At 36.4% G+C, this 25,477-nt stretch overlaps 1 protein-coding gene across 1 annotated transcript in view; it reads left to right on the top strand.

Annotated features, from left to right (window-relative positions):
• The window catches only part of FREM2 (FRAS1 related extracellular matrix 2), a 115,522-nt gene that overhangs the window by 49,427 nt on the left and 40,618 nt on the right, over nucleotides 1–25,477 (top strand). Inside the window, exons 3-6 of the mRNA XM_079319032.1 lie at nucleotides 8,658–8,804; nucleotides 10,978–11,208; nucleotides 13,816–13,941; nucleotides 14,835–15,086. Coding sequence (XP_079175158.1) covers nucleotides 8,658–8,804; nucleotides 10,978–11,208; nucleotides 13,816–13,941; nucleotides 14,835–15,086 — 756 coding nt within the window. The remainder of the gene's footprint in view (nucleotides 1–8,657; nucleotides 8,805–10,977; nucleotides 11,209–13,815; nucleotides 13,942–14,834; nucleotides 15,087–25,477) is intronic.

Here is a 25,477-nt window from a genome sequence, read left to right as displayed (position 1 = left end):
GTGCCTCCCACAGCACTGCAGCCCAGAGAACTGCCCTGGTTTGTGTCTCAGCAACCTCAGCAGCTACAGCAGGTGACATTTGGGAGGCTGAGGTCATACCCCAGCAGGTGAACACTGTGCAGCTCCCCTTCAAGAAAGGGTGGGAGGCAGCTTTCTTTAGAAGCGATAAACATTTGTGCTGGCTGGCAAGTTCAAACTGCTGTGATTGCACCTCTGCACGTTTCTGTACAAACTCTAAGGCAAAAAAATGTAAACTTGAGACCAGAGATACCCAGGCCTGCACCTGCCTGTATGTGATAGCCAGCAGATTTGGTGGGAGCCAGACTTGACTTGACTTGAGGAAAACATTACCTCCCTTGGAAAATCCTTGGGAGAAAGGATTTTAATTTCTCCATACATATGGGAGAGCAGTGATGGAAGTCTTCAGCAAGGATTTTTCAGAAGCTTGAGGGATTCCAAATCAACTTAAATAGCTGAAACATTATTCAAGTCGAATAAAATGTGAAAAGTGCATAAATAAGCTGTTAAAATCTGATGTATAATAAAAACAAATTTGATTGTAAAGATGCTATTTTTCGACAGCTAATTTTAATTTAATTACTATTTATCTCGAAGTGTAAGTGGTGATTTCATGCAGAGACAAAGGAGAAAGACATGATGTGTTGGAAGCACCACACTATCAAGATTGAGTTGTCATCATTTCACAGTCACTTCTGTCCCCTGTCCTTCTGCTTTATGTCTGTTGAGCTTCTCTCCTAGAAAACTCACATTATTAGTAGTGCTCATATTATTTTGAACTCTTATCTGTATCTCCATTTCTAAAGTACTTTTGTGCACTTGTTTTTAATATTTAAACAGATTTATGATATCTTGGCTTGAATCTTTTAAGGAATCTTTGACTTCTTCCAGAAGAAGCGTTTTTTTCTTTCTTTACAACAATATATGTTGTGACTACAACATAGGAATTTCAGATTGAATAATACAGGGATATAGTATAGTTACTACTGTAGGAATATGCAGTTCTACCCCTTAGGATAGACTTCAAGTACAACTAAAAAAATTATCATGATATAAAGAACAACACATTTTGCAAAAGTATTTCTTTCCTAACTAATATCTAATTTCTTTCCAGAACTAATATCTTTGACTACTCTGCAAGGCTTGTCTCAAGTCAGAGAACTTCAAAAGAAATCCTTTTCTGTTCTTGTTTATATCAACAATTTTATATGTTTTCTGTTTTTAATATGCCCTTGCTGAGCAGGACCAAATTATCTGCAAAAGGTTTGACATAGCTTAAAAAGGATGAAAGGAAACACAAAGGAGTTTCTTTGGTGAAGTAATATTAAAAGTTAAATATTTGAGATTGCCTGGTACAATTACTCTGAAATGAATTAAAAAGAAATGTTAAATGAACTTTCCTGTCATTTGTTCTCCTCCAGTCAGTCAGGCATTTTACTTGTTGTATTGCCAGGACAGAAAAGGAACCAGAATTCAAGTCTCTGGAAATAAATTCTTAATAACAAAAAACAGTTCAATCACTTTGACACAGAATTGAAAGAATGCTTTTTGTGTCAGTGCTTAGTGAGTTATAGCAAGTCCACTTGATAAAATGGAAAAACGTTTACAGTAGGTTTTGCAAATAATAACAACCACTTTAATTCCTCTTGCATATATTTTCCTCTAATGTCTGTAAAATTTGAGATTTGTGCGTTTGGATTGTGATATGAAAACGAAGGGAGTTTTCTGTGAAGACAGTGTACAACAGCTGGAAGAAAAAGTTGAAAAGTTCAATTACTTTTTCAAGGGAAATTTACCAAATTCACACAAAAAAACCAATTTAAAATTCATTGTGAAAAATTAGATGATACCCTGTTTTTAAGCATGAGAATGATTTTGCAAGCATTGAAATATTAGGCACTTATGTAGGAGTTTGCAGTAGTGGGTTCTAAATGAAAATGTAAGCTGATGAAAGGGAAATTGGTCTATTCTTTTCCCAGAATACAGGAATTTCTTAAAATCATACAATATAAAGTGAAATAATATTTTGATTGTAGTTATATTTCTCCTGACTCCTATTGTAATGCCTTGCATTTGTGAGGTGGCAGTACACCTTTTATTATTCCTCATAAATTGACTGGGGCATAGGATGTGCCATGGTCCTGGAATTTAACATTTTAACTGACAGTAGTTTTCCTATGGGCTAATACGTGTACTTTAAAGGTATAAACCATAAAAAAAGCCCCCTGTGTGACAGTAACTAAGATGGTTGAGCTAAACCTGTTACTCTGTGAGCTGGGGAAATGAACCTTGCTTCAATTCAGCCAGAGCCTCTTGGGAGAAGTTGTCTGGCGCCACAAAACAAATTAGTAAGCAGAGATTGAAAACTATTAAGTTTATTTTAAGAATGTGTTGTCAGAGATCTAATAAATTTACTTGTTGCTGCAGGCCATGCATATATGAAGCCTTAACTAATCCAGGTGCTGGTTTTTTTCCTTCAGAGGTAGGTACAGGGTGTGGATCTTTAGGAAAAAGGTATTGTGCTTTAGGTAATGTGGGCATTGTTTAATGATAGACATGACAGCTTGAGTGGTATGTTTGGGTTTTCTCTGTTAATAATCACAAGGCAATTTAAATTAATCTTCTCATGCAAAGTTAGTTAGTGATTGCACAAAATGCTAATTAGTTTAATGGCAGCATGAAAATAACTTTATAGTAACAGAACAGTTCTTCTAAACCAAATAGATTTCTTTTGTTGCCATATTTAAATATTCCAAAGATATTTTTAAAATGTTTAAATTTACAAGTTTACCATATCACAGTTCAGGACCAGTTGTACCTTTGAGTTTTCTCAGGACCCTCCTTTGTAAAGAAGATGACTTCATTTGGGATGCATTAGTAACTTTAGTTAACTGAGTTTTATTTGGTCATAGTGGATTGAACACACTCTTGTTACATTCAATGGAGTGGGTCAAATCTTTCCAGAAGGTGATCCACCTGCTCATATAAGATGTGCCTGCAGTTCCTGAAGGTGCAGTTCTTCCCATTCCTTGTGTCTAGACAGCTAGCTTTAATTAAACATACATTTTTATAGGATACCATTAAATGATATGGATCCTACATCTAGGAAAAATCTCTTGAAAGGATCTCTAAGGCAGATCTCTTGTCTTCTACCTTTTGTGGACAGGAGCCAGGTGATTATGCTGTTCTCTGGAACCTGAGCAAAATCATACTGTGTTTTGCCAGGAGTGGTTATTCACTGGAGATATTAAATTTATTTGCTCTGAGTTCTTTTCTGCTTAGAAGCAGTGGTCATCCTGCAGAGCTAGTCCCTTGCTTACAGCACAGAATCCAAAACCAGCAAGTGGATCTTTTGGATTCCCTAGGAACCAGTTACAAACTAAGAACTTAATAGGCAAGAAGGCTTTCAAACACACAGTGCTTCAGCTTATTTTTTGATGATTCAGATTGAGTTGCTCTTTAACAACTTTGCTCTTTCCCTTGAAAACTCAGTCTCTTGGTGTAGGCAATGTAGTGACAGTATCCTGGCTCTCAGTGAAGTAATTTATACAGAGCTGATTTATACTGAAATTAACTTAAAACTATGAAATTAATTGTCTGAAGAGCAAGTGCATATATGCTTGCACAGATTTTCCTTAATGAAAATCAGCTTAATCTCTTAATCAGAACCCAGTTAATCTCCTGCAGAAGAAATGGGCATAGACTTGAACTGAGAATTCCTTAAATTAACCCAGCGTGAATCTCCAGACTGCACTTGGAGACATCCTTAGTGACGCTCAGTTGAATTTTATGAAATCCAAATTTAATACACACTAGGTAACCTTGACATTCATGTCTTGTCTCTCACTTCCCCTTCCTTCTTGTAACAAAGCAGCTACATGGTATTCTTCAGATATTCTTCTGCTACATGACTTCAGGCATTTTCTTATTCTGATCCCTGGAAAATGTGGCCCTTCCTTGTTTCTTGGGGGTAGACATAAAACGGAAAAAAGAGTTGCAGAAAGACGGAAACTGTCTGCAGTTCATTGGATACAGCAATTATACTCCAGGCAAGCTAAGTCTGTAGTGCTGGGAAGTGTGTGTTTTCTCATGAGCAGTTCAGAGAAAGCATTGTTTTAGTCCCTAATCACTAGGGGCTGGTTTAGGGGGTTGGTTTTGGCTGTTCTGCAAATATATTGAGTTACAGTGGCAGGTAGAGTGCAGGAGGGTGCAGAGTTCAGGAAGTTGTTTTAGTGATTGGAGTCTATTTCAGTATACTTGAAAGACACTTATAAAGGTGAAGCATTTTAAAGCTTTTCTAATCAGGTAATATCATTAGGTTATCTTATGCATTGCTGAAGTAAATTCAGAACTTTCTAGTGGCATGTGCTATGTGCTGGGTTTACTTAGGCATTGCACTTCTGCAATTTCTTTATGAAATTAAGGCAGTTTTACAGGATATACCTTTTCTGATGGTCATAGCAGAGGGAATAGCATTTTATCATAGAGTCATAGATTCTGTGATCAAACCTATCATGGGGGAGAGGGGGGTAGGATTAATAGTTTGGCAGAAATAAATATTTGCTTGATACCTTTGGCTTTTTAACCTGAAGTTAAAATGTACTGGGACCATTACACAGTATGGCAAATCAGAATTGTTGAAAGTGTGTGCCTTAAACTGGGCATGTAACATCTATATATTTATTCTGACTAACAGAATCACCTAGGATTATTTCTCTTGTACTCTGGTAAAAATAGATTTATACTTTCCATGAATGACTGGCAAAATAGTGTGGGGAAGTGGAAAGTGCTAAGGTTCATGTTAAGCTTCATGGCTAAATGAGGAATCATGCTGAGGACTAAAATTTTTGCATTTCACATCAGATTTTGCCGCTAATAAACCTGTTAATGTAATTTTATCCTAGAAATGGACTGTTCCCTGTTTTTTCCGTCTCTCTGTATCTTCAAATTCAAGTTCAGTGGGTTCAGTGTTTTTAGAAGCTTCATGTTCCTACTGCAAAGAGAAGTGTTGGGTAGAGGCAGATTAAGTAACCCTGCCTGAATGAGGGACCAGATAGGGTCAGATATTTAGAATCAAGGAAGAAAGAGTGCAGCAGACATGCAAACAAATCAACAAATATTGCATTGCTGTACAGTGACTCCTGAACCATAGGCAGACTGTTAATACATCATAGTTGTTTTGATCTTCCTTATTAACATCCTTTAACAGTCTGTTCAGAAAGCAAAATAAGAAGAGGGAGGAGAAAAGACCAGTAGTAAAAATTTTGAAGAAATTCTTTTTTTTTTTAAGTGCTTTATTTACTGGTTGCTTTTTTCCCACTCTTTCTTGTTTTTCATGTATGTTCTTTGTCCTGAAGAATTTTTATGTTGGGATTTTTTCCCCCATTAAGCAACCTTGGCTAATGGCTAAAGAGTGTAGATACCTTGTACCTTGAAGCTCTACAGGTGCCAGATAGCTCTGTTTGCACAGACATACCTTGTGTACACAATGAGTCTATGTGGTTGTGGCTGTGGCTGTGCAGAGTAGGCACTCTGGCTGATTCATCTCTGATTTATGCCACAGATACTCAGGGAAGTCGATATCTACATCAAGATGCATCAGTTTCTGTTGTGTCCATAAGTGAATACTGAGATGAAGTTAAATGCTTTTATTTATGAATTAGGGTCTGGGGCAGCAAAACTACAGTCAGGCTTTCCTTACAGAATGGCCATTTTTTATGGCCCCCTCAAGTCACCAGTGCTCTAAGTACACAATTTAAATACTGTCTTTATATAGCTCTGTGATCTATGGAGAAAACTGGAAATGATTCTTTCCTTCTCTGAGCTCTTTGCACCATGTTAGAAAATTCTGACAATCTGTTTTTTTTCATGGAAGATTTATAACTTTAAGATACCTGAGCAGCATGGTTGGAAAGATGAATGCTTGAATGGGAATACTAATTTAAATATTTTTCTCTTCAAGTGGTTGACTAATCAAACCTCCTCCCCCTCCTCTTTTATTCATGTTGTGTAACTGAAACTTTTGTTTCCAGATGACTTGAACTTTATTTCTTGTTTGATAACCTATATATCACTCTTTTCTGAGAGGATTTCTATAAAGACCAGTTCCAGGTTATATCTATCTTTGACTTGTCATATACAGGCAAACCTTTTCAGGGGGTTTTGTCCTCAAAAGCCTCAGTCATGGAGTCACAAAGTGTCTCACCTTACTCTAGATCTTTACCTAAATGTCTGACTGTGCCCAAGGGCAGTGCTTGTGAGCAGGGCACAGTCTTTCTGCTGATAGAAATATTATTGTCAGGCTGACACTTATTTTGATAGTGAGCCAAATTAAAATGGCACGTGCTGTTTTATTTCTGACATTTCATAACTTCTAAAAGCTATGCTCTTAGTATTCTTCACAGGCATTATGTTTGTGTGGTGCTTGGCTCTATTATGTTGTAGCAGTTTCATCCAGATTAGGCAGGGGGGAAGTCATTTTACCCAGCATTAGATGGCTGTAATAAAATTGTCTATAATGTAAGGGGTCACAACAGGACTTTTTGAAAGCTGCTGAGGAAAAATACCTGTGTTTTTGCATATTTCAAGGCAAAGCTAATCTCCTTTAAAAATGAATGCTTAAATTAAGTCATAGCCTTACAAAACGCCTCTTTCCCAGGTTTGGCTATACAGACAGTTTAGGATTTCTTAGACTCAGAATAAATACCTGAAATTAGGTGAGATGTGTCATATGCTTCCTGCTCTGTTTTGTTAGAGGCCTGTAGTAGTAATAATAATAGTAGTAGTAGTAGTAGTAGTAGTAGCTAATAATAAGAATAGCAGTTTTATTCTATGGGACAGTGGACTCTGAAATGGCTCGTATAAATTAAAAAACCTGTCTTCTGAACATAAAAAAAAAAAAAAACACAAAGTGAAGATACAGGGGTTTAAAATACCTATATTCTTTTCTTAAAATTTTAAAACTAATGGGTTTAATATTGCACATTCTAAAAGATGAACATTTCGCAGACCAGAAGTAGGTCTGTAAAAACTGAGGTTTGCTGTAACCACCTTAAGAAATACACTTTTTTGTTTGGTGGTTAGGGTTTTTCTATTCTATGAAAAAAAGTAGAAAGAAACAGCTGAAAGCAAGAAATAGGTGGAATGAAGACATTACTAAATCTCTTATATTGCCTTTCTTGTGCTTTTTTTCTTCCTAAATTTCATTCAAGACCTGTATGTAAGATATAGATTGTGTGCCTTTGGCTGCAGCATATTTAACCTTGAGTTCTTTGGACAAGAGAGTAATTAGATCTGCTTTTGCTTTCTATCCTCTGGTTAAAATATATTTTCTTTAAAAGGACTCAGACTTTGCTAGAAAATCTTCCTCTACCTGGGCAGTTTCAAATATCTGACATTGTCAATTGTAGTAAGCTCATGCAGCAGTATTTCTTCTCACCAGTGGTACAAATAGGTTCTCTCTCCTCTAAAAGACAGTACATATCCATCCTTTTTATATGTCAGAAACTTTCATCCTTCTGTTGAATTATGTTGAAATTGGGCAGTGTGTTTAAGGGTGGCACACAAATGGCTTTTCTCACCGGATTAGAGAGCAAGGCATATTCTGTTACATTTGTCCTCAGAAACTAATGGGAAGACATAACATACAGCTAACCTAATGTAAGTGCTGTAACTCTATAGCTGCTGATTCTCTGTGGTGCTCATTAGTTTTTGATATGTGTGTTTGCAGCCTTCCCCTTTGTCAGTAACAGCAGTGATCAAAAGAGCAGAAAGGAGCAGGGTGAGGAGTGCAGGGAGATACTCCAGTAACCTGCTTTCATTTACACAGTACCTTTGCCTCCGTGTGGGATTGCACAACTATAATTCCTGGGTTTTTCTAGTAGGCAGGTCAATAAAGAAACATAGATGCTTATCTTTGAAGCAGAGTGAAAGCATATGGAGTGGCTGCCTAATTTTTCAAGAATGGAAGAAATTGGAAGGGTTAAACCAGTCTCTTCCTCCAGTAATTAAGCCATTAATTAATTTAAAAGCTTAGATATGTCTCTCTGCTGTTCAGAGGAATTTTTTTTTTTTTCACTGGCTTAAGTGCAGAAGTGTTAGTTTGTAAAGGAAAGTTCTTGCACATTTAAGACAGTTGTTACCTGAGCAAACCTTGTTCTGTAGCAACACCTTGTGGGAAGGAAATCAGTCTACAGTCTCCCACACAGGCCAGCATTCCCAGAAGACAGTTGCCAAGTGAACACCTGCAATCAGTGAGCTGAGCAGCTCATTTTGTTATTGCTATAGAACTTATAGGATTCTAGAGTAACAAAAAGCACATCCATTAGGATGATATATAGAAGGCATCTCAAATACATTTTTAATTAATCTTGATCTTTTTCTCTTGAGAAATAAGAAAATTAGTGTACTGTGTTTGTATGCATCTAAGCAAAAATTTACTTCAATGTGTAGCAAAAGTGTTATGGTTGAGTTCTTTACTAGGAATTTCTTAGTTTTAAATCTTTAAAAACTTTGGGTTGTGATGTCCAGATAGATACATATCTTACCCAGGATACAAGGTTGCATTAACCTCAAAAGGCAAAGTAATCTTTAACAAAAATGAAAAGTTATAATTATATCTTTTCAATTTTGTTTTGCAGGAGGCAATAAGCTGAAGAATCAACACTTTCGCCTAAGCTGGGCATGGATCTCCTTAGAAAAGGAGTATTACTTAGTAAATGAAGACTCCAAGTATCTTGATGTTGTTCTTAAAAGGAGAGGTTATCTGGGAGAAACCTCTTTTATAAGTAAGTTCAATTCTAACCTTACCAATTCCTTCTATAAACCCCTGACCAGCCAGTTGGTATAATGTATCAATACAACTATATCCCTATTACTGCTGTTTCACCATAAGCAAATATATTCAAAGGAATATGTTTATTTATGAAAGAATATATCTTTTTTGTGCTATGTATACAATTTTTTTAGTTAAATAATGAAATCTTCCCTATTGTGGGTATTTTTTTGTCTTCTGCAATTAATTTTTGAATAAACAACCCAAGACACCATCCTTCTTCTTTTGATTTGATTGATACCACTGTTTATTTGTTTCACAGAATACAGTTCCTGTCCAGATCTTCTTTTCCCTCTAATGAAAAAATACAGTTGTAGCAATTGAAAAGACAGCAATAAACATAAATCATTTTCCAGGAAAGCTGTTGTGAGCTGGCCTGACCAGCAGCTATGAGCATTAGTCTCATTTTCTTCACTCAGTGTTGGCAGCCAACTGAGGCTGATACAGGAGGTGTTGAAAACTGTTTGCAGTGTCTGGGGAGCAAAAAGGTGGGAAAAGGTTGTGTTATCACATTCTGCAACCTTACACCTGTTTCTAGCTTCTGGATCTGTTTCCTCCTCTGATGCTTTTGCACCTGGGAGCATTATCCTTGCAAAATTTCACATGGAAACCTATGGTGAGCTTACACTGCTTAGAGTAAACACTCAATTTAAAGCTGTTTTTGCAGAGATTTATAAGCATTTACCTGGCAAGTTTCTCTTTAAGACTTTTTCTGATTAAAAATCTGAGATGCAGCAGAGACACCTACTTTGGCATGAGATTTAGGGGATATAGAGCTTAACCAACAGGATCTTACTTTAAAAGACTGTTTTGAACAGGAACCAACTTTGATAGTATATTTCTCTTAAAGAAGAAAAAATAATTGAAGAGATAAATGCATAGTTAGGAATGTGTGGTTTAAATTAATTACTGATACTGAATAACAGATACTGATGTGACTTCTGATCCTTCAGATAGAGTGTTTACAAAATTTTCTACCTATGGATTTAAGGTCAGTTTCAGGATTGAACTGACTGAAAAATCAGCAAAACCAGTTTGAGTAACTTGCCTCCAACAACCTTAATCCTGCAAATGGAATTACAGAATTGGAAAGAGAATAAAACATACTGGTCAAGATGCTTACTGGCCTTTCTGGTCTGTATGCAGTGCCAAAGTGGCTGAAGGTTTATAGGTTATATAAAATTTGCTATGGTTTAGGACGAGCCCCAAGCCTGAAGAAAGAAAGGCAAGGTTTGTAGGGAAAGGTCACGTGTTTCAATGCATCAAATAATGCAGCTGGAAGAAACAATCAGAGAAGGGAGAAGTTTTAAGGATTTTTTTTTCTGAAAACCTGAGTAAAGTGTTTAAGATTTCACTTGTACCATGGGGTTTAAACAAGGCTGAACACATGAGTTAGAGACAGTTCTGAAATGCTGTCTAATTTCCATGAGGGTTTTCAGACAGCCTTAAAGTGGGAGTGAAATGCCTGTGAAAACCTGCTTCAGAGCAGTCTGCATCTGAGGCTGGAAGGCCTGTGCCATCTCTCTGGATTGAGTTGTTTAAATTTTTTTCCCATAGACTTCAGCTTCAACTTCACTTTAACCTGATGATTGTCATTATGCAAACACTGAAATAAGAGGTTAACAGTTTTTAAAAATTTTTATTGTAATGGCATTGAGGGCAACAGTTCGGGTTTTGCATCTTCTTTCATTTTTATTCAGTATATTTTCCTTTGTGTCTTTGTGTTTTTCTTAGCTTTCCCTTTAAAGTCTGAACTTTCCAGGGGTGTTTTTATTTTTATCTAAGATAAATAAATATTTCCGAGGGCTTCAGGCAGGATGCTATTTAGATGTTCTGGAAAAGAAGAGAACCCAGAGGGCTAAAAGGAGAAAAAAAATCTGTTGTCCTTTTTGGACATTCATAATTGAATTATGGGGAAATGGAAATTTGATGTAACTTCAGAGAATATAGAGTTATTTCACCTCTATGTGTGACACTCAATATAAAATTGATCAAGAGCATTGGATTTAGTTTGAATGTTCTCAGGTTGTGAAAAGTATATTTTTCTACCTGTCTTTTAAAGATGACACAATGGGATAAAAATTGCCAGTGATGTTTATAATGACCTGAATTTCTGATTTTAACAGGTATTAGCACCAAAGATGGTACTGCCAAGAAAGATAAAGACTTCAGAGGAAAAGCCCAGAAACAAGTGCAGTTTAATCCTGGTCAAACCTTAGCTACATGGAGAGTACGGATTTTGAGTGATGGTGAACATGAACATTCTGAGTCCTTTCAAATTGTTCTTTCTGAGCCTGTCATGGCCATTCTGGAATTTCCTGCTGCATCCACAGTGGAAATTATTGACCCAGGAGATGGTGAGAACCCTTCCAGAGCTGTACTGCCAATGTGTGTACCAAAAGATAAACAGGAGGGCAAATGCTGTGAGTAACAGTGGCTACTAAAGGCTGACTGTCCTCAAAATATTTCTGAAGACAGCCTTGGGCACCAGGTAGCCATTTGTCATCTATCACTTTAAGTGCTTGATGAGGGACTTACTCAGGTAGCATGCTTTTATGAAATACCTGCATTCTTTTATGATATGTTATATCTAGGGACTTTGTTTGTTTGTTTGTTTGTTAATTTTAGGTATAACAGGTTTTCCATTAAATGTGTTTGCAGACTGAATGTGTCTGAAGAATTGGCTGGACACTGAGTTGATTTACTTTGCCATGTCATGTGGGAGAGGGTGATACAGGAAAGTCTAGGCTGGTTGATCACAATAAGTTTGGTCTTGGAACAAACTATTTGCATCAGTTAGGCCTTAATATCAACCTGAGAAGCTCAATAATTGTAAAGTTCATTAGACCAAGTGTAACACAGACTGTGTCAAGAGCAAATAAAATTATGGTTAAATATAAATTAAGAATTAAGCTGATTTAAAAAAAAAATAAAAGAAGTAATGCCTGTTGCTTTGCATCTTTTCATCTGCATCCAGACAGTTGAACCCATGGGCTGTAGTCACACAGAACTGTCTTTAAAAATATTTTAAGTACTGGACAATCATAGCAACTTGAATTATATAATCTTCCCTAGTTAACATTTGAAGAGTGTTGGGCATGAAAATTATCAGAGATGTTAGTTCCTAGTTACAAATGCAAGTTAAACCAGAGCTTATCGCTTACCCATTTTTAATCACTGAGAAAAATAGTGCTTCACTTGAAAGCAGCATGTATGAGAGAACAGAAAGAACTTGAAAATGTGTTCAATCTCTATCTTTTCTATGATCAGTAAGATAGCACAGTTAAAGGTAATTGGCTGAGTCTTCTTTATGCCAACAGTATTTCATATTTCCTACATTAAGATAAAATTTTTACAGTCCTGGAGAATTTGTATTAATTATACATAGAGTGAAGTTGCAGAGGGCAAAATCAAATGTGTAGTTACAGATCAAAGAATATCTAGAAGAAAACTAAAGAGTGAACTTCAAGGGGAATGGCTGTGTTTCCTAACAGTCTTTTAGAACTTAGGGTTTACCAAGCTCACTGAATAGGAATCCTCAAACCATTGTATTCTGCTTCCAGTGAAAAAATCAGTGATTTGAATGATATAGCTTTAGGATCAAAACTGTGAATTAGTTCAGAAAGCTGTACCAGCCTCTTGAGGTATGAGACATTAGTTAATGTTTTATTCAAAATATAGATTGCATAGGGATACGTTCTTTTATACTAGCTGCAATGGTGTAGCTCATTCTCCTCCAAGCTTTCATGTTGTTCATAAGGTCTGTTAAACTTTTATAGTGCCATTGTACTCCTAGTTGAATAATTATGAGAGTGAGAGAGAGAAAGAACCCATAAATCAGATTCCTGCAGGTTTTGGAAGGTTAGAGTTAAATAAGTAGGGATTTGATATTTTTCACGTTGAATTTTTGTCTTTCCAGTAAGTAGTCTTGATGTTATCAAACCTGAATTACAGCATTTTTAAGGCAGGCTTTTGACCTTAAGTCATGCTCATAGTAGTTGGAGAAATAAAACCTGGAACATGTTTTCTTAGAAGTCACCTGACAATTTTCAGCACACGGTTTGCCAAAGTACTCTGAAATTATGAAAAATTTGCTTTGTGCAATCAGCTGATACCACTTCATTTGATGTTATACAGGATTATATTCTGTTTGGGTTGCAGTCACATTAATGAAACTGTAAAGGTGGTTTATAATTATGTGCGTAGCCACCTTTTGTTTTGGAGTTTTTGAGAGAACAAGAACAAAATTGATCCTGAATCCCAGTAACAACATAAAACCCAGCAATCAGATTATATGAGCATAAAAATAAAGGAGTTCAGGATATATCTTAGTGGACATGATCCCTGAAAAATGCTCTGATGTCCTTTTGTGTGATACATTTCAGAGTGAGATTGCTCAAGTTCCTCATACTTCACTGGCTGTATTGGTTGGGTCTTTTTCTAGTAAAAAAGGAGTGTAGACATGTAACTAACTCAAATCAAATGTCCAAGTCAGAGTAAGATGTCAAGAGCTCAACCTTGCTCCTCAATGCCAAATGATTTTTCTGGTTATCTTGATGCAGTAAATAAAGAATGGCCTGGCTGAACCACAGCCTATGTGTAAGCTGCTATTGATATTTCTGCAGTTAACAGTTAATAATTAAGTACCATGGAAATAATAAAAAAACAGGCTTTGTGGAAAAATCTCTAAACACTGTCTTGCACCATTAACCCTAGATAAACAAATCTGTCACATAAGAGGCCACTTAATAAGGACTTGTGAATTCAGACCTAATGATCTGATTTTCTTTTCCATTTCTGAAACACTAAGAAATTCTACTTGTGTCACCCTCCAAGTTTTACTTACAATTTAGTGGCATTGCAAATAAATGTGAGTTATTTGTTGCACTTGAGAATATTTTTAGAATTTCAAAAATGCTCTTAGCTAATGTGCAGGTGACTTTATGGGGTTCTTTTCTTTGCAGAATCAACAGTCTTTATTCCTCAGTCCACCTATACTATTGAAGAAGATGTTGGTGAGTTATTTATTCCAGTCAGAAGAAGTGGAGATGTGAGTCAGGAGCTGATGGTCATCTGCTACACCCAACAAGGTAGTAGAATCTACTATAGAATGAAAAAATGGCAAGAGTGGAAAAAAGACAGAAATTTTAAAATATTTATTCCATCTATTTTATAACAAAATTTTTTATAACTCTGTTAATTACGTTTTCATCTAAATATCTTCACTCTCAACTGGAAATATATTAATCTCTGCAATCTGTCTAGGAGTATTACTGAAAGCAGTTTAAAAATCATCATGGAGAGGTGAAGAGGATCTGTATTCTTCAAATTTCTGCAAGGTTTTTATTTTCAGATATTTTATATCTGAAAGTGATGAGAACTGAAAGCGCTGCAGTGATTGCCCTGGCTATCTTTCACTTGTTTATATATTGAAAAATAATATTGCTTAATTGTCATGCTTGTACTTCCTCTGACTTTCAGTCTCTTACTAATAATACTTGTGCAGAGCATGGGATTTCTACACCTGTTGTTGTTTTTTTGTTTTTTTTTGTTTTTTTTGTTTTTTTTTTTATTGCTGAAGCAATATTTTATGTAAAGTAATCTGAAATCCAAATAATTTGTTTTCCTGAAATTCTGTTTTAATCCACTGGTATCTTCAATATGGATAAAATATACCACGAGTAGTTAACTGGTAATCCTCACAGGGGCTATTTTGTCAGTCTATGTCTCTTGTGATAAGCAATATTCTTCTGACTGAAAAGGTGCAAAGGTTTGAAGAACCACACTCTTCCATTGTATCATATACAGAAATAGGACAGAATACCTCAGAAGTGGGTCTGTGGACCTCTGACCTTGTCCACAGCCCATCTGATCACCAAAAAGTAAACAGAAATTAAAAGATAATGAAAATAAAATTCCACCTCTGTGAGGAGATCATCATAACCATGGCATATATAGTGACTGTTTCCCTTTCATGCCACAGGAACAGCATCTGGCACTGCCCCAACCTCTGTACTCTCCTACTCTGACTACATCTCCAGGCCAGAGGACCACAACAGCATCCTGCGTTTTGACAAGGACGAGCGAGAACAAACGTGTCGGATTGTCATCATAGATGATTCCCTGTATGAGGAGGCTGAGACCTTTGATGTTTTGCTGAGCATGCCCATGGGTGGAAGAATTGGTGCAGAATTCCCAAGCACTCGTATTACCATTGTACCTGACAAGGATGATGGTAAGATACCATAGAATTGAAGTGATACTCCCAGTACAGGACAGAAAGTACAAATAACATCACATTCAGATCAGCATGTAGAAAATGAGTTTTGTTTTTCTTCCTGCTGGTTAAAACACATGCTGCTACCATCTTGAGATCAGAAAATACTATTGAAAAGCTGTGAGAGTTTTTGAAAGTATTTGGTACTGCTGTTTTATTGTTAGAGAAAATGACATGAGCAGTGATTCAGGGCAAGGAGCTGCACCTTTCTCTTCTATCACATTAACAAACATAACCCAAGATGTCACCTTGCGTGGGCAGCCTTGTTTCTGCAATTCTGAGGCTGTGTCCACAAAGCCCTTGGGCCCATTCAGTCATGCTGCTGAGGACTCTCTTGGAGGCCCTGATGGGGCAGAAGCCATCAAGCAGCTCCCAAGAGACAAGCTCTATTTCTTATGATTTGATGCTGCATTTGAATTTCTGTGTGGAAGTGTCATTTGTGCTCCCTTTGTTTTTTTAACAAAGCAAATATTCAAACAAGAATAATGTTAGTTTAGAAATTGCCTCAGTAAGGAAATGCTGACAGAATTATGTCATTTGTTCAAGTGGTTAATAGCTTTAAGATACTGCTTTGAAAGGAGCACTTCTGGTGATGGTTAGAAAAAGGACAAAGGCAGAGTAGAGTCAGAGTAGAATCACACTGTATCACCAACTGCTTTCAAAAATACATGTGTAATTTCTGCCTCAAACCTCTCCTTTAATGCTTCAACATTGGTGTGACAGCTCTTTTTCTTGGAGAAGTAGCATGAAAGCTTCCTGGTACAATTGCCCTCATTTATGCGTGGAGTTTGGAGACTGACATCTCAACTGTAAATTCTGTGATAGGACTACTGATAAGCTGTTTTAGTCCTCTCTGTGAGGCCATAAACCATCTATTGTGTCACGTTCATATTTCCTAAAGACTAAAGGGAGGAATTACATAGTACAGTACTCTTTGAAAGTCTGATTCCAAAACAGACCATTATTATCAGAACAGTGATTTCTCTGTGGGTAAGGATACAAAAGGCACCTCTTAAAGGCAGGAAGTCCACACCCATCTAATTGCTTCATAAATACTCAGTCTGCATGAAATTTCTCACCTGTAATCCTGTGACAGAGGTGACTTTGTTTTCTCTGTGGAGAATTTGGTAATTATATAGCATTAATGACTGCACCAGGTTGAAAAAACACATCTTGTAAAGTAAGAGATCATATATTGTATGCAAGCCAAAATAGAAATCTTTATCTGAATCTGCTATTGTACCAAAGACAATTTTTTTCATTTAGGAGCTACTGCAACAGTTCTATTTGTATGAATAATTCTGATGAATTCATAAACTTTTAAGTTTGTACGTAGCAGCATATAGAATATTTAGAAAGCAGCTATTAAAAGTATGTGTTCATGGAGAAGCTGACTACCCAAAAATGGAAGGTGTTCTGACAGCTTAAAATATATATGGAGAGTTTGGGATGGAGAGAATGATTCTCCACGACATTAGTTAATATCAGAGATGAAATCAGACCATCTAACTTCAGTAGGAATTTCAGTGAATCCCAGTCACAACTGAGTATAAAACTTAATATTTTATGAAACTCACACAAAATATTAGGGAAGTTAATGAGAAATCTCTTTTAACACTGCCATTAGAAAGCAGAAGAAATTTAGTTTGTGTACCACTGTTAAGTTTGAAGTTTCTGCATTTAGGAGCAGAAGCTGATTAAAACAGATTAATTTAACAAAGAATAATCTAATGCAATTTATTTTAAAAGCTGGGGAAGTGTTTGGGAAATTAGAATAGAATATTTTCATTATGTAGGAACTGAAATATCTATGTTTGTTAGTAGGAGTAAAGAATATTTGGCATGTTGAAAGATAAGGGACCTTTGAAGGATAGGTTTGGAACACTTTTTTGAAAACATTCACTTTTCTTTTTACACTCAAAATGTTGCATATGTGGTATTTGGAATGATGTGACAGAACTCCTTTTTTGCTTTCTGTATCAGTGAAAGAACTCCCATGAAGAATTCCAGCATATGCAAAAACTTACTGAAAATTCACTTACCAGTAAAATTTCCTACTATATTCTTTTTAGTTTGCATAAAAATATAAAGCATGAAACGCCTGTGTTTTGTTTCATCTGACATCTGTTGTGCTGCCTTTTCTTTAAAAAACAGAATACAGACTACAAAGTAGATAAATTATAGATTATGCTTTACATATTTATTTATGTATTCACACACACATACAAATATATATGCAAACAAATGTTTATGTAAAGTGTGAGCAATTTAGCACCCTGGCAGTCATGATTGAAATCCTGCAAAAATAAGCAGATGATTTTGTGCAGTAATGGTTATTATTGTTTGTGGTGCACAAAATTAATTTTACTAAGTTAAATAAGCATGGTATGTGAAAAAAAATTTCTTCAGCTTTAAACAGTAGGATTTAATTCAGAAGATGTCTAAGATAAAGGTTGGTAGAAGCTTTAGCACACATGTATTAGTCTATCAGCTGTATTAATGCTGTAGTGCTAAGTTCTGTGGTCCACTTTAGTCTCTACTTCACATCTACTGATACATATTTCTCATTGCTTAAATTCATCTTCTATTTAACAGAGTTTCTTTGGACAAATGTCACAGTGTGTCATTGAGTGACGTCTCCAAGTACTGCGACTGGATTAACATTATGCACTGACTTTTTCAGGCACAATAGAAATAGCAAAGATCAAAGTTTAATAATACATTACTACATGAGATCTTTCCTATGGAACCCAAGTCAGCTATAGCAGCATTGCCTTATCTCCTCTGGCTTTCAATGTGAGTTAATTAGGAAACATTCACCTTCAGCACCTACCATCCAAGTCTTTTATTTCTAGAGAATGCCCTTAAGGCCTAACTAAAATGTTGTAGTTGCTGTATAATCATGACAATAAAAAATGTAAGAGGTATGCTCTAGTAAACTACAGTGTATTCACTGAATTCCAGGCAACTGAAAAGTCTAATTGGGGGTTATACAGTTGTGCTGTGCTGCCAAAGCAAAACCTGTAGAAAAACACTTGTAGTTTGTAGAACATGCACTGGTATATTTATATATTGTGAATGGCTGTTTTCAAATTGGTGCTGCTATTGGGACATTTCCTAATTTGGAGGGCACTTTTCCTGATAGGTACTAAAGTTAGATAGAAAAAGAGAAAAGGATTAAGTTAATGAAGTAAGCAACAGAAGAAACTTCACATAGAAATCTTGTATCCAATGTTATATATGCCACTGCTGTTAAGGCACTAAAAAGTAAAAACATAGTTTGTGTCAGATGTGATAATTGCTAACTGTGAACCATGGAAGAAAAGCATGCATAGGGAAAAGACCTATGTAAATCATCCACTTCTGGGGTGGCACTAATCTCACCTGGCATTAGCCCCCAAAACTTTAGACATCTGATTCAAATAGGCTATTACAGGATTCTTCTATAGTTAATGAAAAGAGAGATGTACTCCCAGGAAACATCTCATCCTAGGACAAGTATCTGAATTGTTGAGCTCAGTTACCAAGGGTACCTGGTGTGTCTAAATGCATTGATTTATAACAGTAGATACAAAGTCTATCTTAAAAAATTAATTTGCAAATACAAAGTTGTAAGCACTGCTGGGCATGAAGGACATACCCGTACTGCAGAGAGAACACACAGTTCAGTATAAAGCCCATTTGAAGGAGGCACTTTGCATAACAGATAAATATTATGCATCTAGGAAAAGGAATATGAGGTTAATGTGCACTTTCCATTCCCCTTGGATAGACAAATCCTAGAATTTAGTCTAAGACTCATAAAAACACTTAGACCCTACTCTTCTATAGAAATGCCTTAATCCTCAGGCACTAAGAAACTGAGCTAGATCAGCCTGGAAGTGCTCTCTGTTTTTCAGCTGAAGCAGTGACTCTGAAATAATTTCATAGAGAGAGAGAAAAAAATGAGTATTTTGTTGGTATTTTTGTTCTGGGAATGAAGAGCCTGTAATTTGGTTCCAGCACTAACAATGTTACTGTATGGTAAGCCACAAGTCTGATACAAAATGCTTTAACAAGGTTGGAGTCAAAGCTCTGCTTTTCCACGGTCCCAATATTTTGACTGCTGTGCTAATTTAGATTCTTTTTTACTTAGGTTTTTGTTGTGGACAAATTTAAAACTCAGTTTGTAATCCCATTTGGAAGCCTGAAGAGAAAAGGTGTGGTGAGTGCAGAGCTGGAACTTTGCACCTAAGGGGAAAAATACTTGCAATTATTTTGTGTGCTGCAAGGTTTTTTTTGTAAGTGGTTGTCTCCCCATGTGATTTTAATTCCATGCTACTGTATTTAGTGTTGCCGTGAGAGCACACAGCCTTACAGCCAGGCTGACAAACAGTCTTCCTGCCTTAGTGGAATTGTTGAAGACTCATGCTGTTCACAGCAGGAAGTGCATTAAATACATTTCTTCCACTTCATTCACATTTGATGGGCAAGAAGCTTCTCAAACTTATTGACATTTCTGCATCAAGGCTGAGAAAGTGAAGGACTCAGGTTTATGTTGGAGATTTGCTGACTATTATCTTTACACCTGATCAACAGAATCCATCACCCATACTATCCATATGATAGAGGATAGCACTGTCTGCAAATATTTTACAGATGAATAAACTGGATGATGGTATCCTAATGTAGAAAGGGAATGATAGAGGTTGAACAGAACAGATTAATTATTTAGTCTTCTGGAGATATCTTTAAAATACTTGTTGTCACTTTCCTTACGCTTAATTAAATTCTGAAAATCCTTAGACCACGTTCTGGAAATTCGTACCCACTAACACTTGTCCAGCTCCCTTGAAGTAGTAAAATATATATTAATATTTGCTACCAATAGACTAAAAGTCAGCACTGCAATGTTACACTGTAAATATGTGCTTTGCATTTTCTTCTAGCAAGCAGGCAGTATGAACTAACTCTCAGTGTGTGTACTGAGCCAAATGTATAGCTTTTGATAAATAAGTGTTTTATTGGTAACATAGTTTATCAGAAGAATGTCCTTATTTCACAAGGATAGCTGGAATCTTCTTATTTCCATTGGTCTCCAAGGCAGGCAGTCAAATGTGCCTTTTTCTCTTTGCCAGCAGGTCTGTCAGACCTTAAACTGAACAGGTGGTTGATTAATCTTGGTAGTTAACATCTGCTAGTACATTTGTCCAATTTTAATTACAATCTGACACTACAGTCAGAGAATGCCCACTCTTATGTTATGGACTGAAGTAATGATTTGGCCAACTATCCATCACCACTCTCTGGAGATGCCTAAAATAGTGAAGTGGTTCTTTCTTTCTGTGTACATCCCTCTCTGATTACTTTCTCCCTTTTATGTTTTTACAGTGCTTGTGAATCTGATGCTTCTGGCACTTCTGTGTAACTTTTTTAACTTCTTTTGTCCTCCCATTAAGTAAAATCTCTATATGACCCCTCCCCTTTCCCCAGTCTGTGGCAGGTGGCCAGGTTGGCAACTAATCAAGGGAAAAAGTGGATGACAGCCAGCTTATGACACATATTATACTCCCAGTTTTCTTCACTAATACCTTCTTATTATCACCAGTTCAACAGAGTGAAAAATGCTCAATCCATGATGATAGCCTTAAAGATTTTGGAAAGTGCCTGTTTGCTGCCTGTCACAGAAATAAATTAACGTCATACTTTGCAGTAGGACATGCTATAAAGTAACCAGGCACACTTAAGATTTGCTTTCTTAGCATTATTTGTTGCTTACAGTTTATTATGTATGTACGTCCCATTTTGTAAGTGTGTGAGTTTGTATATATATGTGTATGTGAACTACAGATGTTGGATTAATCTTACCTTTATTTATCTGCTTAATAAGTAGACATGTAGTCCAACTTTGTGGTCTGGGCTCCTTTGATAGGTGAAGAGGGCAGAACAGTGACCTCCAAGCAATACTTTGTCACATCTATTTTACAGTAGGGCATGCAGCTGGTGGAGCACAAAGCTCTTCAGCCTTCACTGCTGCATGTTTTTAAATGGTTCCTTACACAAGCAGTAGTACACTTCTATGAGAATTGCAGTAATATTTTGAGAAGAGTGTTGAAATACTTTTAATTTTGTATTCAAAGAATACAGAATAGCTGATAAGCAGAAGGCATGAAGAAATTATGTGAACTGTAGAAAAAAATTATGCTTTCTATTAAATTGAGGATGCATTTAATGAAGTGGTGTTCTTATGTGAACTGGCATTGCATCCCAGAGCCTAGTGCATTGTTAGTTTATGGCAGTTCACTCTAGAGTTCATTAAACTGCTTTGTCTCTCGTATCTTGCTGTAGCATATTGTATTTTTGATGGCATTGGTCATTGTACTGTAGATCTTGCATTTATTATCCTCTGTTTAGAAATTTAATGAATGCCTAGTAAACCATTCTAAATTAATCATCTATTCATTGTTGGATATGGTCGTAGGAAGTGTATTTATTGACTGAGTGCTTTGTATGTTTAAGATTTGGATAATCAAATTGACTAGGATGACTTTGTGGATTCAGTTTTCCTAAGGGTTCTTCAATCATCTTCCTTATTCTGAATCTCCTCATATTGAGACTTTGCCAGTTTGCTCTTTGAAGACCCTAAAGGTACTGTAGCTACTGTAGCCTACTGGGCTTTAATGCCATGAATTCTCCTTTTAAAAGTGCAAAACCTCAAAAGATTAACTCAGTTACTACCTCACTTCACTGTCAGGACACTCTTTTCTCTCACACACAAATGGGATCGAAAGTCCAAGAAACAGAATTCAAGAAGTTTTAACTTACAGCAGAGCATATTTTCTTTTGTTAGAGCTCTGCTCATGTGGTCTGGTGAGTCTGGCTGTTGCTGTTTTCACTTCTGCTCTGTCTTCTCTGCCAACTCCTATCCTCAGCAGTAGCTCTGGTAAAGGAATATCTTGCATACTTTTCTTCTAGAGCCTCGGTGAGGTAAATTTGTTCTGATTGTATGTAGGCAGAAAAGCCTATAAGAAATTGTTTCCAATGCTTAAGCAAATTCAACATAACTACCATTGTGACTGAATAGTAAAAGTGCAAAAATCTAAAGTTGGATCAGCTGGAAATGGCTACATACTATATCTTTGCCAAGCCTGATTTCTAAAATGCTGCTGAACTTCTCTTACCATTTCTGTTTGTAGCCCTCATTTTTTACCTGATGTGTGAATCACTGACTCTAAGCACCTTCAAGCTTGGTCTCCTTGTGAAAAACCTTGTGTGTGGTATATTTAAATGCTACTGCCAAGCCTTACCCTTTATCTGTCAGCCTCTGTTTCATGAGTTTATTGAGAATTTGTTACCAATCCCATTTCCCAGGCCTGTTATATAAAAGTAATCTAATTAATTTTAAAAACAGAGCATGTAGAAGATTCTGAGTTAATTTCATGCTCTGTGGGAGGTATAGTCAGTAGAAAAAAGATATGTGAAATTCAGATGGATGCTGCGAGCAATTACGATCATGTTTGGGTTTGTCCCCAAATTCCAGTGTCTGTTTCTTAATCTCTTATTCTTTATATTTTTATTTCCATGGGCAAATGAAGCAACCATCTGCATTATGGAATGGCTTAGGCAAGGAGTTGAAGTTTGATGTACTTACAGCAGGAAAAATCTTTTGGCCCTGTCCTCAGACTGGGCATAGGAAGAGCTCCTCCAACACATGAATTAGTTCAAGTGATATCAAGGTCTGTAGGTTACACCCTGAAGGTGTGTGGAAGAATCATAACAATACTACTCTACTAATAAATATCTTCATGCTTATGTTAGTTCACTGATATATCAATTTGATGTTTTGGAAAGGTATCAAAATTTCTTAGAAAACCAACAGAGGTAAATTAATTGCTTCAAGGGAAGGACACTTACTAGAGTGAACTGCACACATTGGCCTTTCTACTAACAGGCCATTTGTAGCTGGGAGACAATTTAAGACTGCTCATTGCTATCTTGTGCATAATAATTAACTAATTGTTGAAAAATTCATTTTCACTTTCAAGTGCTATTACTGCAGTGTTTATGATCAGCAGCCTCATACTAAGCAAAATTAGAATTAACTCCGTTCTCCAAGCTACAGAGAACATGGCAGGCTGTCAAGAAGGAAAGTACAGGTGACCAGAGGTGGGGTATCACTGTAGCCATCTCACTGCCATCCTCACTCTTGCAGTTAGAGCTGTAGTCTGCTTCCTTTAGCATGCTACTGTGCTCACATTTGAGTTTTGCTTACTGATGTAGCAGAGAGTTTAGATATAGACTCCAAGCCTGCCAGGCAGGTGCTGCTTGTGATGGTAATGTGTCTAGAGAAACTGAAGCATGGATGCACTTGAACATATAGGGTGAGTTAAAATGTAAAGTGTTTTGCTAAATTAGTATGTGTCATAAATCAATTAAATGTGAATCATATATAATATTGTTCATAGCAGTTGCTGCTTCACACCATGTTACTCTACTGAAATTACTAGATTAAGTGCAAAAAATAAGAGTAATTAAGTGATGAGCCAGTTTAATCAATGTATGACACTGCCATTGTGGATTAAAATTTCCTTACAGAATTGAATTGTGTTTGGCAAAGATTGCATTAATTTGAATCTGTCCTATTACATGTTACAGTGTTTGCAGAATTGTTTTTTAAAACATTTTGAAGTCAATAGGCAGAAATGGTCTGTTGAGACAAATGGAAAAGCAGACATTATTTGCTTAAGATAATGTCTATGGCAATTGGGCTAAAACTAACAATTTTGATTCTGAGGGGAATTTACTTTTTGATTGCAAAAGTTATGACAATAGTGCTAAGAAGATGAAAGCTGTTAAGATTGCAATATATGAATTTGAAAAGTAATCTGTTTTGACCATGTAAAATAAAAAGCTATTGGCATTTGCACAATAGGTACCTTCTACAGAAGTGAGCTTTGACTGTAATCTTGACCCCTGCTTCTACAGCATTCAGTGAAAATAAATGACTTGGCACATTCAATTCATTGTGCTAAATGCAAGCTCAGTTGCTTGCATAGTTTCAAGTGTGTGTAAATAGCTGCAGACTGGTGCTACCTAGTTTCAGATTTAAAAAAAGAAACAATATAAAGTTTTTGTAATGGATGGTTTCTCTGGGCTTTTCTTTTGCTGCTGTTAACATGATTCTGAGAGAGATTTCAGAAGTTGACCTTTACTGCTATTAAACAGTAAATGCTCATGCCTTTGTACATTTAGTGGAACTCTCATTCTTAACTGCTCTAACTGCAGCTCACACACTTCATGTTTGTAACATTGGATTCTGTTATGTTACAGACTCATCAGATCAGTTCTTTAATGCCAGCTTTGATACTGAAATGCAAGTAGGCATTGTGTAGGGATGTATGTAAGTGTTGCCTGAGTATGAGCCAGATCAGGTCTAGGCAAATCTTGTGTCCAGGTTAATTAGCTGTGCCAGCCATCAGGGCTCCTTACTTTGGATTCAGCACGGCCCCAGCATGTCCAGACTGTACCAGAGCAGGCTTGTAGGCTTGTAAAGCACTGCTTTGCACCTTCTGCATACAGAAGGAAAGCAAAAGCTTTTAGGAATAAATAGTCTTAACCCTAGAAAAGATGAGCCATAAGTTTATTTATAAAGACTGCTTCTCCTGGTTCCAGGATGTGAATGTTGAAGTGTCATATCTGTTCTCTTCTATTGTCTCTTTCCTCCTGAGAGTATATAAATGTATATGTGTGTGTGCACATCACTGGCAGCATATATAAATGACATTCACTTTAGTTCTAAGCCTTATCAAGGTGTCTGCACAAGAGACTGTTCTTTTGTGTTTGTCCTAAATGCCTTGCCAACAACATTTTTTATAAACAACCTACTCTTTTGCAATGTCTCCCTGAAGCAGTTTATAAGGATATAATTTTAAAAGGTAAAGCCTCTTTGGAAATAAACATTTTTGTGCTATCACATTGATTTGATGATGTACCTTCAAAGTTATATGTGCTCCTAACAAAATGAGAAGTGTGTTTGTTTTCCTGCTTGATGACTGACTAGTGCTGTCGTTGAGATATGCCTCTGACTCTGTAAGTACAAGGACAAGGCAAAGTTTTTATTTCTGTGCCAAGAAATCTAGGACTAAAGCTCCTAACCTTTCTCCTCTGATTATTGTAACTCCATGCCAATGAAATCTGTGGGTCTGAACAAAAAAACCCTCAGAAAACTTCCTCTTATTTCTCTAAGAGGAGCCATTAAATTTGCAGTAGTCTCTCTTCAGAGTGATTACTAGATTAAAGGTCTGCTGTAAGTGAGCCTGCAGTCACTGAACAGAGTGTTTTCCAGACATGACCTGAGACAGACAATGCTT

The sequence above is a fragment of the Erithacus rubecula genome, assembly GCF_903797595.1.
Source record: "Erithacus rubecula genome assembly, chromosome: 1".
In the NCBI taxonomy this organism is placed as follows: domain Eukaryota; kingdom Metazoa; phylum Chordata; class Aves; order Passeriformes; family Muscicapidae; genus Erithacus; species Erithacus rubecula.
This window is presented reverse-complemented; position numbering and strand designations above follow the sequence as displayed.